The sequence below is a fragment of the Akebia trifoliata genome, chromosome 16 (assembly GCF_017979445.1).
Source record: "Akebia trifoliata isolate Shusen 1 chromosome 16, ASM1797944v1, whole genome shotgun sequence".
Lineage (NCBI taxonomy): Eukaryota > Viridiplantae > Streptophyta > Magnoliopsida > Ranunculales > Lardizabalaceae > Akebia > Akebia trifoliata.
In genome coordinates, this window is record NC_141390.1 from 29,261,080 (window position 1) to 29,274,922 (window position 13,843).

Below are 13,843 nucleotides of genomic sequence, written 5' to 3' on the forward strand. Positions count from 1 at the left end.
CAAATGACCCAAATTTGATTTTTCATATTTTCTCGGATCGAATAAGATGAATCAAAAAGTTTAAAAAAAAAAAAAAAAAAAAAAAAAAAAAAAAACGGAATGAAAAAAACATACAATTACAGTCGGATCTGCTCCAGATCCAATCGGATCCTTATTAGATTGGTACTGAATAAACCTTTCTCCTAATCCATCATTGAGAGAATATTTAGATAAACCATACTTAATCAAAGCCCACATTAATAATATCTAATTGTCCACAAACCCTAATGATAAGATGAATCAAAAAGTAAACGTAGTAACAGATTACAAATAATATCTTAAGATGAATCATTGAGAGGAGTAGCAGATTTTAAAATTTAGTCGGGTCCTAGCAACAGTCATGGCACGAGAGCAAATTCTCATCTAAATATTTTATATAATTACAAATTTATAATAAAAAGGTATATAATGTTGCATGTAACCTAACTGATTTCGTGCATTTGATGCACCCATTAATTTCTCAAAATGTTTTGTCATTTTCTAATTAAAAATATATGCTTTGTAGTGCATTTCTTTGTTTAATTTGCTTACACCATAAACACACCAAAATTCAGCTTATATAGTTCGTTATATTTGAGTATTTTAATTGGGTGAAGATGAAATGTTACTTATTAGATTTGGAGATTCTACAATTGTAGACCTACCAATTAATTTGAGTATTTTCAATTAGAAGGGTCAATAACCTATCTCATTTTGAACATTGTAATGCTCCAAGATATATAAGAATTAAATTACCCTGAGTAGGACATGGTAAAAAAACATGTGCCTACTCATTTTGAATATTAAATATGGGTCCCTATCCGTGGCCAACAGTTTGGCAAATATTTTGGCAAACACTTTTTCAAAACATGGGTTAGAGGTCTTGGAATGGGCTGATTTTTGGTGAGGATGATCTCTACGGTGAGGAGATCATCCTCACCAAAAATCAGCTCATTCCAAAACTTCTAGCCCCATTTTACAAGTTGAAAAATCGTGAACCGTCCATTTTTTGTAAACCATTTTTGATGAGGTTAGAAGTTTTGGAATGGGCTGATTTTTGGTGATGATGATCTCCTCACCATAGAGATCATCCTCACCAAAAATCAGCCCATTCCAAGACCTCTAACCCATGTTTTGAAAAATGTGTTTGCCAAAATGTTTGCCAAACTGTTGGCCATTGAACGCTACTCATTAAATATATCCTAGGTTTTCGGACGGAAGAGACATCCATAGACTATTGAAAATGATCAAAATAACCTAATTTGCAAAACCTCTTGCCACAATACCTTTGAATCTTTACTAAGGTGATCGACTAGTAGCAAATCACTAATTATGGGTTGGAGTCCAAAGTCCTAACCTTAAAAGAATGCCGCTTTGTTAATTACGCTTTATGTCCTTGCATGTTTGAAAACAAAAGGAGAAAAAAATAAGTGCGACCTTTTTTTATTTTTAGTTCAAAGAAGATATTTTCAAGGTAATGGAAATCTTTAGAAAGGTAAATCAAAGATTTTAGGCAAGAACAGGGGTATTTATTAGTACACACTCTTCACCTTAAGGGCATTATTGGTATTTTGAAGCAATAAAGTCATATTCATGATTAAATAAAATGTTTTCTTTCAAAATGGGTTCCTTCCGCGAAGTTTCCTAAGGACCGTCGAAGGTGAACTTTATAGGAAAATGCTGAATGACACAAACATGTACAGCGATTCTCACAAGTCTGACGTGGGATGTGCACATAACCATAGATGTATTTCCTCATGATACGAGTAAAATAATCTACGATTATGTATGTATGTCCACGTCAGAATTGTGAGAATCACAGTAAAAGCCTTGTGTCACTCCAGTACGATTCAACTTTATAAACAGATTGCCAACCTGCATGTATTGAAGACTCCTCTCTCCTTTGTTTGGGGAAAGATGATACCGAATCACTACTCTCAAATTGCAATTGCTGTTGTGGATTTCTATTACCAAAATAGACCATACATTCCTTCTTCTTTTTACTTAGCCACATTGCTCCTTTTACTAGCCTTCTCAACTTCATTTATTGCGAATTCAGTCCCTTCGAATTGTCCCAAAACCTCTAAAGTCCTTCAAATAATGGGAGATGTATTTGAAGCACTTGCATTCTTCATTTCCATACGTTTGGTGCTTCCACCGCCTTTCAAGTGGGTGGCTTGTTTCATCGGTACCCTGTCTTTGCTCTCGTTTCTCTTCTGCAATTGTGCATGTTTTGGTGGACGTTGTGGTGGTGATGGTGGTAGACGTCCTAGTGGAGGAGGTGGAGGTGGAGGTGATGGTGGTGGTGGTGGTGGTGGTGGTGGAGATGGTGGAGGTAATGATGGACTTGGTGGTGGTGGAGATGGTGGAGGTGATGGTGGTGGTGGATCCATGTTGATGCAGTCCCGTGCACTTCGCTGCAGCTCCCCTAAGGAATTATACCGTAGACTCAAGCGATGCAGATCGGCTTAGGACTTGTTCAATGGTTTTGTTTGTTTTGCGTTTATACTTCTGGTTATGGTTATAGATAGTTTGTTTATGGGAGCAGAATCCTCTGTCGTACGTCTTCTCTGTACTTGTTGTATTGGCTTTTCTACGGCCACGTAGAGTCGTTTTTAAAAGATCATTAACACTTCAATCTTCTTGATTTCATTACATAGATCAGAGAACAAATTAGAACAAAGAAGATTCCCATGAATGTTACTTTTCTACTTTTCTCAAGAATGTTACTTTTAGATGACGGGAATCTTCCCATCAGCTGCATTCAACACCCACCAAAATCTTAACTGATGGGAAGATTCCCGTCATCTAAAAATCCAATTCTGAATCCATATTTTCAACATTCATTCATAATAAAATCAAACCAAATTATATAAAGTGGTATGCGTGTAGCAATTAATGAATTAGTAATTAGTGATAGATAATCTTCCCATATTTTCAACACTCATTCATGAATTCTCTACCTATCCATATGGTATTAAGTATTAAGGCTTGTGGACAATTAGATATTGTTAATGTGGGCTTTGATTAAGTGTGGTTTGTCTAAATATTCTCTCAATGATGGATTATGAGGAGGTTGTATGTGATTTTATTTTTTTATGTTGTATTTTTTTGTATGATATAAAATTTATTTATTGATTAAAATGAAATTATGGATATTTAACAAGCCAATGGTCCAACCGGGTCAAAATTACCAAACTCAGGCTAATCCGAATTCAACTGGATTTTATAAGATCAAACTTGGGTTGAGTTCGGGTTAGTGAGCTCAAGCCCGATGGTCGGATTGAGTTGAGCTCAGGTTGAGGGTTCTACCACATGGATTGAATCTGAGTTTACTGCCCAGGTTGCAATCCTACTAGTAATGATCTTCACAATTAAACAACGATGATTCCAAATTATCAAAGACAAGTAGCAGGAAAGAATTATACGAAGGGTGCGGAGTTTAATTCTAACCACCTTAGATAGTTAAACTTAAAAATATAAAAATGATACAAAACTCGACCCGGTATTAATAATGTTAATTAACATATATAATTTGAAACTCTTAAATAATTCAGCTCACCCAATTTAAGAAAAGTTACTAAAATTAACAAAACAAAACTATCCTTATCAATGCTAGAAACTTTAAAAAAACAATACTAGAAATGCCGTTGATGATTATTACCCTGCATTCTATTTGTAGTTCCCCAGTGATATAACCACACCAATGTGTCGTACAATTCACCCACCTCCTGCCTTCAGGGATCTCAATGGATATAGGACTTTGGTCTTTAGTCCAACCCAGTCTGACGAGGCATGGACCAAGTTCGGCTAGTGTAACTAGACCAGTTTAGTTTTAGATACAAGGCCTAGCCCAGTTCAAGTTTAGTTTGGGCTCGGGTTTGAGAGCTTGCCAGCCCACCTTAGTTAGGTTACATGCAACATTATATAAACTGAGGCGGTTATACGACCCTTCACATCACTCTTCCTAAATTTGACATATGAGATTATAAAGGAACGAGAAGAGGGAAGTGCCTCAGGAACCTTATGTAACTTTCCTCTGTTTCTATTAACATTGGATCCACCAACTCCATTAAATTTCCTCTCCTTTAGCGACGCGTGGGTCTTGTGCTAATGTGCGCCAGGTTGTGCATACACACTTGAATTGCATGAGGGACGTGATGGGTAGTCTTGTAAGGATGTCTATGGCGATCTCTCCATTCCATGGTTTTTAAACTCGGTATTTGGTATCGTCTCGTTCACATCTGATACCGAGTTGACTCGGATGATACGTCTTGTCTCATTCGACATTGAGACAATGATCTTTAACCATTTAAAAAATCTGAAAAATTCTGAATTGATTCCTATTAAAAAATGAACCCCCCTAAAAAAAATATAAAATTAAAAAAAAAATTCATAATATACCTATCAAAATAAATAAATTAAATATTTATATTGTTACGTTGTTTCATTTTCATTTCACAAATGCACCAAACTTATTTTTCAAACACAATATTTAAAGAACACCAAATTTACCATAAAAATATCAATTAAAGCACTAATTTCAATTCGATAAAATATAAATACATGATAACGAATAGGTTCATACATGTAAAAATAATTGAAATACATTAATAACACTCAGTTTGAGTTTAGAGTAATTCGAATCTAATGCAAACATTAACTAAGAAAGACTTGTAAAAATAGAAATCATGAAAGTAAAGCGCTACAATGAGATGAGTTGAAATTTGCACCGATATCCGATAGAACATGTAACCCACTCACCTACAAAAAAATATTTTGAATAAAAAATTAAATAGAAAAATGATTAATTAGATATATTTGATAACAAATTAAAATCACATACACATTACATGGAAGAAGCTAAATTTTACTTGATTTGGAGGAAGATTAAGTAAATCCACCTTTCATTTCAATTTCTTCTTGAATCGGATGAAGAAGTTAAATTTTTTTTCAAACCCCTGACTTTTTTTCTTCATTTTGTGGAGAAGATCTGTTATGGTGAAAGTGTTAGATGAGATTTTTTTAGTGGGTTAGCACAGTTTTTTCTGGGTGATATCTAGTAAGTCTCTGAAAAATGGTGAAGCTAAACTTTGGCATGTAAAGAATCCCCTTAGATCTGCAAAACGCTTCGTAATTTTGAAATAATCTTCACCAAACACTTCCATTGTAACAAGTATAAAAGAGTCTCTTATATATGTTTGGGCAGTTTTTAGGATAACTAAAAAGCAAATTATGGCTTCTTGTCTCCTTCATAGTTTACATGTATTCGATTCTTTTTTCCTTGTTGTTTCTTTTCTTTGACTCATCCTTTGCAAGAGTGCTTGTGAAGAGTACTAAGGTCTTGCCTAACCAGCTTTGCTCTTAGACCAATGATCCCAATTTATGTGTCAACATTTTGAGTTCCGATCTTCCAGACACATCAGATCTTCAAGGCCTCTTATTAGATTGAATCCTGACCCATTTGGACCTATTGAATTCAGCTCTAATAGAAATTCTAACCAAACCTAAATGACTAAAACAATTAACAATTAACAATTTTCATATTCTCACACTCAACAAAATTATCAAATACATGTTTGGTATAAAAGTAGTGATGTTTGGATTCCAATCAATGTTGTGTATTCAATCGTGTCGTATCCTGGAAGCAAGATTGACATAACTTCTTCGCTGCTCTTAATCACAACCATTGCTCCATATCCATGTTTGTAACAGCTTTGATCTTAATACAACATTATATGTATCTCCATTACTATCTAATACTCTCATACTAAAATGTATCTGTGTTCCTAGAAAGAATATTTTATAGACAGAAAAAAATGGGTTTGATCTTAATTATGACTGGTCCTAAGAATGATCAAGGTGGTCTCTAGTGTTCCTCTGCTGGCATCTTGACTCCAATGTTGGAAATGGGTCCCCTGTGTTAGAATAGTTCCACCTCGCCTGGGTACTATTGGGAGGTGTAATGTATAAAGCGGGGCAACCCTCTCCTTGCAAGTCGATTTTGTGAGAATGAGTTAGGTCAATGGGTTTTTAATATGATATCAGAGCAAGTGATCTCAAGGATGGGTAGGTTAGTATCTCCAGCCCTGCGTGGAGGGGGGAGAGTCAAGTGTCTTCAACCCTGACACTGAGGGGGAGTGTTAGAATAGTCCCACATCGCCTGGTACTATTGGGAGGTGCAATGTATATAATGGAAGCAACCCTCTCCTTGCAAGCCGGTTTTGTGAGGATAAGTTAAGCCCATGGGCTTTAACAACCTTGGACTACAAAAATGAAGAAAAAAAATGAAAAAGTAAACCAATAAAGCTAATGAGAGGACTAAAACCCATCAATGGTTATTTTTCAAAATACTCATGAAAGTATTTCTATTTTTCATTTTACTGGTAAACGTTAAGGTTTTGGTGTCATTACAGAATGACAGTTTTCTAACATAGCGACGCTCCCAAGACTTACTAAGGCTGGCCACAGCCCATAGGCTATCCCATGTGAAGTGGGGTAACATAGCTGGTTACCCAAATTCACATGGCATGCTTGACTAGCGTAGTCGAGCCACAGTTTTTAAATTATATTGCTTTCTAGGAGTTTTTTTTTTTTTTTTTTCAAGAGTCAAATTTATTACCGTGAAACCATCTACTAAGACCTCTGTAAAATAAACAAAAAAAAATCATTGTTATTGTAGTCAAAATATATCAAATGATTTCAGTAGGAAACTTAATACTTTTTCTACACATAATTTTGTAATTTGCACTATCGGTCTATACTTTGTCAAATTGTGTGAAAAGAAATTAAGCAAGGTAAAACATAAAGACAGTAACTTACTAACTGTTGCAGTATCTCCTTTGAGGCATGAGCGGTCAGATGTGCTCACTGTCTCTTTCATTCCTTCTCCAATAAAAACAATGTTTATCTTAGTCGGACTGACATCTACATTTTCTCTGTAGATGCCCAACTTGATGAAGACAATGTTTTTTAGCTTATCCACACATTGAGCAAGAATAGTTATAGTATCCGATACTAATACTTACGTCCTCGTAATTATTTTTCTTGAAACAAGTATGCAATAACTATGAAGGAGAGAAGAGGCCATTCTTCTTTGTATTTCTTCTGTTTTGAAGAGGAGATGATAGTACTTGGATGGTGAAAGTGTTTGGAGAGATTTTTTTTTTATGGATTAGTGTACTCATTTACTGTTGTTTCTTGGAAGATTTCTAGGAAATCTTTGATTTAAGTCAAATAATAAATAGTGAAGCTAAACTTGGCATTATAGAATTCCCCTCAAATCTACGAGGAACTTCGTGATTGTGAAATAATCTCACCAAACATTTCCATCATAACAAGTGTAAACGAGTCTCTTATATGTTTGTGTACTTCCAAGACAACAACAAAGCAAATTAAAGAAAGACATCTTATCTCCTTCATAGTTCTTACATGCTCGTTTCTTTTTCCTTGTTGTTTCTCTTCTTCGACCCATCCTTTGCAAGGGTGTCTGTGAATATTACTAAAGTCTTGCTTAACCCAACTATACTCTAAATCCGACAATCCTAATTTTTGTGATATGTTACTCATATTGAGTGGAACACGTATATAGAGAAAACAGGCAGATGCGAGAGTGGAGAGAGGGGAGTATTGCGTTTCGAATGGAATGATAGTATCTATTTTTTAAGATTGTTAGGGACAAACTAATAGGTTGGGGGTGCCGGGGCAACGCTCCCGCAGTACGGTACAAGGGTATTATTGAAAATTTTCTAATACCTATTGTACAGTTAGGATTTACTATAAATTCATATGATGTAACCCTACTTTGATATAGTGAAAATTCAGCTCTTCGCTCTTGTGGATGTAGGCACATTATTGAATCATGTTAAATCTATTTGTTTTTTTTTTTCTTTCTTGTTTTTCTTTTTTCGTATTATTCATCATAATTGCCGCGTGTATCACAACACCAATTTATGTGTCAACATTCTAAGTTCTGATCCTCGTACAAAAACAACAGATCTTCAGAGAACCTAGGCGTATCTATCAATTTAGTATTGACAAATGGTACAGACACATACAACCATATCCGTTCCTTGCTTCCAAATACTACCGACCCTCAACTAAATAGGCGCCTCAATCTTTGTTCCAGTGATTACAAAGGTGTTGTGGCAGCTCTCGACACTGTTGCGGATCACTTCCTACATAAGAGCCAAATAAAAATGTAATATAATTTTAATGGTGGATCTATAAGTGGGTATGCCAAATCATCTGCCATCCAATCTTCTGATTTGAAACACATATCTGTGAATAGCCATAAGAAGACTCAATTTAATTTCTTGGACCTATTTACATTTGTATCATAGATATGGTTGGATTATCGACGTAGTTGGTCCTTCAAGAATAAAATTTGAGCCTATAACAAGGTTGTACAATCAAATCGAAGAGCCAAATTTTCGTTACTCTGTTGTAAGTTCTTGTAATCCAACCACCAAGGAATATCATTCAAAACTTGTAAGATCAAGAACTTGTTTGAACCAAAATTCTGAGTGCTACTCCAAGTACCTAAAATTTGTTGAGGGACAACCCTTTTGTGAAGGCTAATTAGCTATTTGAGTTTGACCGATTTAGACAAAAATTTGTGATTCGATTCATTATCGTTGTCGAAGGCCAATGAGTTTACATAATACGATCTTCTTTAGGATATCATGTAGAGCACAAGCCTTCCTTCTCTCTAAACAATTTATTGTAGTGCCTTTGGAAGAGTTACTATTCTTCTGTTGAGTTGCATCAACAAATGTTTGTTTTGATTGGGATGAAAATCTCTACGAAAAAAATATAACTAGTTAGTGTAAAATTATTTTTATTCATCTCATTATAACTCATGGTTTTTAAACACGTCCGAGACCGAGACGTGTCGCCTGAATTAATTCAATATCGGAGTTGAACGAGACGAACTCACAAAGTCATTTTTGACTGAGATTTAGGGCTTACGTGCAATTTTTTGGTTTGTTTCACGAGACGTCTCAAACGTATCGAAAAACTCATTTGAGATGACTCGATACCGGCCTGGACGAGACGAGACAAGACGTGAAACCAAGTTTTAAAACTTTGTTATAGCTAGAATTTAGAAGGGTTAGATATCGAAATTGGGTGACTTTTTAAAATGGACGCCCTTATCAATTCGTGTGGTGCCTTTAATTAAGATGGGCTCCTCTGAGTTTTGGTCATTGTTTGATACACCTTTGTATTTTCAAAATTACGAAATAACCTCCTTGACTAAGGTCTAACTAATGAAAATTTTCAAAATGATTGAAATACCCTCGCTGTTTAACTTCTAATTTTATTTTTCCAGAACGTTTTCTAGAGTACAGAGAGAGAGAGAGAGAGAGATGGTGAAGGAGTGGGAGGGTTTGACAGACGATGATCGAAAAGCGTTGAGGGGAAGCAAATTTGCTCCTCTGCCAGCACCACCGCCACCCACACGAATCCAGCCCAGGTGAGTGACTTAAACTATCTTCTAGGGTTTTTGTTCTTTCTTCTTTGTTAGGGACTTAGGGTTTCTGCAGATACACCAACATGTGCTTTAATAATTGTATTAATTTGCATTCTTCACAGATTGTAGTCTGGTTTTTCCCTTTTTAATATATAAAGAAGATTTATAGATTAAAGGAAAAAAAAAAGATTCTTTTAACTGTTAGTGAAAATTTGGATCAGTATCTTGAAAATTACCAGTCTCTTTTAGATTTGTCATCTCTATGTTAATTCATCAAAGAAAAAAAAAATTCTTTATTTATGGGTTTAATTAATTAATTTATACGAATTTAATTTGTTTTAAAGACTTCTTTTTTATTTAAAAAAAAAAAAAGAAAAAGAATAAAAGAATAAAAGAATAAAATGGCTTTAAATCTGTTTAACACAAATGCACAATTGAAAATGTGGGTTTTTGGAGTGTAGGCTTGCACACCCAGGTGGAGCCTTAGCAACAAACAAAGCAGCAGCTTTAGCAAAGTTTCTTGAAAGAAAACTTCAAGAGCCTGGTGGATTAGCTTCTATGAATCCAGCTCTTATCGAGCGGGCGGTCAAGAATGCGAAAGAAACAGTAATTGCTAGTAATCACTTGTTGCTTGATCTTCTTTCAATCTCATTTAGTGGGTTTTTTAAAAAAATTTAATTTTCTTTTATCTAGAGTTCATGGTAGAATCAAACTAAAAATCTAAGTTACCCTTGAAAGAATTGGGCTTTGTAAGTGTGTAATTTCTTTTCCTTTTTCATTGTAGGATTTTTTTTTAGATCTTTTATCAAGAGTTCATGATAGGATCAAACTAGAAATCTAAGTTACCCTTGAAAGAATTGGGCTTCTTAAGTGTGTAAATTTTTTTTTTTCCTTTGTAGGATGTTTTATTGGTGTTTGATTTATGCTTATATACATGGAATTTTGTTATCTTTTTTTCTTTAAAAAAAAAATTATAATTTTTCTCTCACATTTCGTAATGTACTTACGATTTAGTCGTTTGGTATGCGGCCTCACATAGAATTTTTACTATTGATAAGTTCATTTCTAGGGGTATATGTTGATCATCTTCTTTTAGTTTGTGAAACCCTTTCCTCACTGACATAGTAAGATTTTTAGCCTTACTAATGGTTGTTTTGCTCAAATGGATTACCATATCAGAAGTCAGAACAACATTGCATTCCTCTAAGTTTCATAAAAAAAAACTTAGATCTTAAAAAAAATAAAAACAATTTCATTTGAACTAGATCCAAGGTTTTGAAAATGGACGGCTACCGAATATCTACATAACTCCCAAGCTTAAAAATGAAAGTCAACGGTGAAAAATAACTTTTTTTGAATTGATTTTTTCAAAATTTATAGAATTTCGTCCTCTACAAGCCTGAAGCATCACATCATGTTTTTGGATGCCAAGAGGTGAGCACAAGGACCCTTAGTAAGGGTGAAATCCTTACTAACTTAGTAAGGCTAGGGGGATTCATTTTCTTTTCGTGAAAGTAATTTCCAAACTTCTAAGTGTTCTTTTTGACAATTTTTGGTTTAGATGGGAGGTTTTGTGTTGTGATATATGCATTAAGTTGTTTGGGGAGCTGTTATTTTTACTTTCTTTATTTCTTAGGGCAGGGGCGGGGCTTTTGCTCCTTTTGCCTCTTTGGGTTGGTCACCTTGACCACCTATGCATTTTTCTTTTTGATAAAATTCCAACTTAGAAAAAAAATTGATTGATTCAGTTTCTCGTAATAAATTTTTCTTCCAACTAACTTTAGTGGAAGATTTTTAAGTTAGTAGATGGAATTAGCAAGGAAGCAGAGAAAAAGAGATGTACGAGTAAGATGGACTAAAACTGAAAAAACATGTCATCACTATATAGAATAACAAATTACTGGAGTTGGGAGTCTTGTCAACCTTCTTTTCCTTTATACCCATTTTTTCTTGTCTTATAAAATTCTTTACTTATTAGAAAAATAAAAATAAAAATGGTTTGGTTGGCACGGAAATGGAGTCATGAGAGCTTGCTTGTTTATGTTGGTCCGGTAAATATTCAACACAAATATTGTTGGTTACCATTATTTGGATGATCTGCCTGTCTGAAGTGTCTGATTATATGTCTTTTAGGTGGGAGTAGTTCAAATTCGGGAAAAATAATTCGACACGTTGCTTCCTTTGGTGACTCTGAGGTGCTTTGATTCTTCTACAATTCATGTTACCTTTACTTTAAACCTAGTTGTTTCCCTCCCCTTTTCTCTTATGTTTGTAGAATGCAGGATTCTGGTGAAGAAGATAAAGAAGAAACTCGAGATAAAACAAAAAAAACGAAGCCAAAGAAACGTAAGAAAAAGAAAAACAAAGGGAAGAAGGTATCCTTGTGTGCTTGAACTCGACCTTCTCATGCTAAAGAGAGCAGGCTTAATGGGTGAAGATGGGTTTTGAACGATTCCATTCCTTTTGTTTTTAATTTATTTTACATTGCAGATGATGGAAAATCCTGAAACAACCAAGCCCGGGAAGCACAAAAAGAAGTTGAAATTATGATTTGAGTGTGAAGATTTTACGTAGAATGCTGAACCAAGAGCAGGGTATGAAACAAGGGGGATTCGATAGAAAACTGAAGATAAATTTTTTGGAGGTCTAAATAGGCTTTAGAAAAAAGGGAACATGAGTGAGCTTTTGCTTCATGGGGTTTTGATGGACATTTAGGAGTGTTCTTAGCTTTCCTAGCAGCAAGAGAAGCCAAAAAAACAGGATTTCTGAAATGTTCATGGTTTAATTCATGTAGATTCCCCAAATTTACTTTATAAAATATTTTCTTGACATTTCTATTATAGATCTCTGGGTGGGTATTGTCACAGCTTGGAAATCCTTATCATTTGTTGAACTTTTTTTTTCTTCCATGTCCACATCTAAAAAGACCTTTATTTGTTTTGTTTGGGTTCTCTACGTCTTGTCCATGAACGAGACGGAGTCGTCTCGGATGAGATATCCAATTAATTTGACTCATCTTGGATGAGATTTTAAAAGATACCTTAGAATTAGAACAAACCATGTCTTTGAGACTTGTCAACTCGTCTCATTGGTGGACGATAAGAGACAACTTGTCTCGATCTCGGACAAGATTTAAAACCATGATCTCAACTTGTTTTTCAAGAACTACTAGATCAATTTATTTAAAGAAAAAAAAACCTATGTTCCATCATTTTTACACTATTATATGAGATGGTGATCTCATGAGTTTTGGAGAGTCTACAACAGCGTCTGGGCATTAAGGAATCAGATCCAACCAGTGTGAACAGAACAAGCAAAAACAATCATGAGAAATATGGTACGAGAATGAGCAAGATCAAAGTCCAACCGGTTGATCTTTGACTTTGATTACCAATCAAAGTGGACAACTAGATGAATAATCCCAGAAACTTTAAAATAATAATAATAATTTTATTTAGAACAAAAATGGAGTTTAGATGAATACAACTTTAATCTAATAAAAATTACTACTACATGATGTCATCTAATATTTTTCTAGGAATCCTATAATTTCACGCGCAAATCTTTCTAAATGTACGTTACATTTGCTCTTGAAAACATGGTTTAAAAAAAATCTTTCTACACCCTCACGGGTACATGTGAGATTTTCAATATCATTATCTTCATAGCCAGGGGTGTCAATGGGTCAGTTTCAATTCAGTTTCCTAAGGAATTTAGAATCATAACCACTATTTTGATTTTGATTTCTGTTCCAGTCAGTTTCTGGTCCGATTCCAAAATTAATGGAACTGAAACCATCAAAAAATTCAAGTACCCATCAAATCCAGCTCTCAAGAATTGAATATAAAATAAAAAAATTATCATCTACAAAATTATTTAACTTAGTTAAATTGTTATACTAAAGATACAAATTAATGATTTCTCTCAAAAATAAAATTTTATCTTAGTTAAAAGCATTAAAAAAAAAAAAAAGAAAAGAAAAAGATGAGAACTCATTTTAAGCTCCAATCGATAATTTATATGAAAAATTGAAGAATTTTATATAATATGCATTAATTTTGCTATAAGAGAATATCTCAAATCATATCATCTATAATATAAAAAGAAATGATAAAATAAATCGATTCCGAATACTCATTGGATAGAAACAAATGATTTCGATTCCTATGGATTCGGTTCCAATAAAAAGGGAATTGGACCTAGATTCCGTCAATGAGTCACCCCTACCTATAGCCAAGTCAATCTGTTTTTGTACTTTTTTTAAAAAAATTTAATAATTTAAATATTATTATCTAAATAGAAATATAATCTCGTGGCTAAACATTTTCTATTCCAGTTTATTTTGTAAAAAAA

The 13,843-nt window shown here is 34.1% G+C and overlaps 1 protein-coding gene across 1 annotated transcript; it reads left to right on the forward strand.

Annotated features, from left to right (window-relative positions):
* Positions 1 to 9,328: 9,328 nt before the first annotated feature.
* On the forward strand, positions 9,329 to 12,332 carry LOC147383347 (E3 ubiquitin-protein ligase). The gene is made up of 5 exons (XM_086429413.1): positions 9,329 to 9,493; positions 9,952 to 10,106; positions 11,624 to 11,685; positions 11,773 to 11,865; positions 11,981 to 12,332. The coding sequence occupies exons 1-5, from the start codon at positions 9,387 to 9,389 to the stop codon at positions 12,038 to 12,040; spliced, it is 477 nt and encodes a 158-aa protein (XP_086285539.1). The 5' UTR covers positions 9,329 to 9,386; the 3' UTR covers positions 12,041 to 12,332.
* The last annotated feature ends 1,511 nt before the right edge of the window (positions 12,333 to 13,843 follow it).

Excerpts from the sequence above, each read along its gene's own strand:
- LOC147383347 (XM_086429413.1), top strand. The coding sequence starts at position 9,387 with ATGGTGAAGGAGTGGGAGGGTTTGACAGACGATGATCGAAAAGCGTTG. Across the intron at positions 9,494-9,951 it reads CCCACACGAATCCAGCCCAG|GCTTGCACACCCAGGTGGAG; the intron begins GTGAGTGACTTA and ends TTTGGAGTGTAG. Across the intron at positions 11,866-11,980 it reads AGAAAAACAAAGGGAAGAAG|ATGATGGAAAATCCTGAAAC; the intron begins GTATCCTTGTGT and ends TTTACATTGCAG.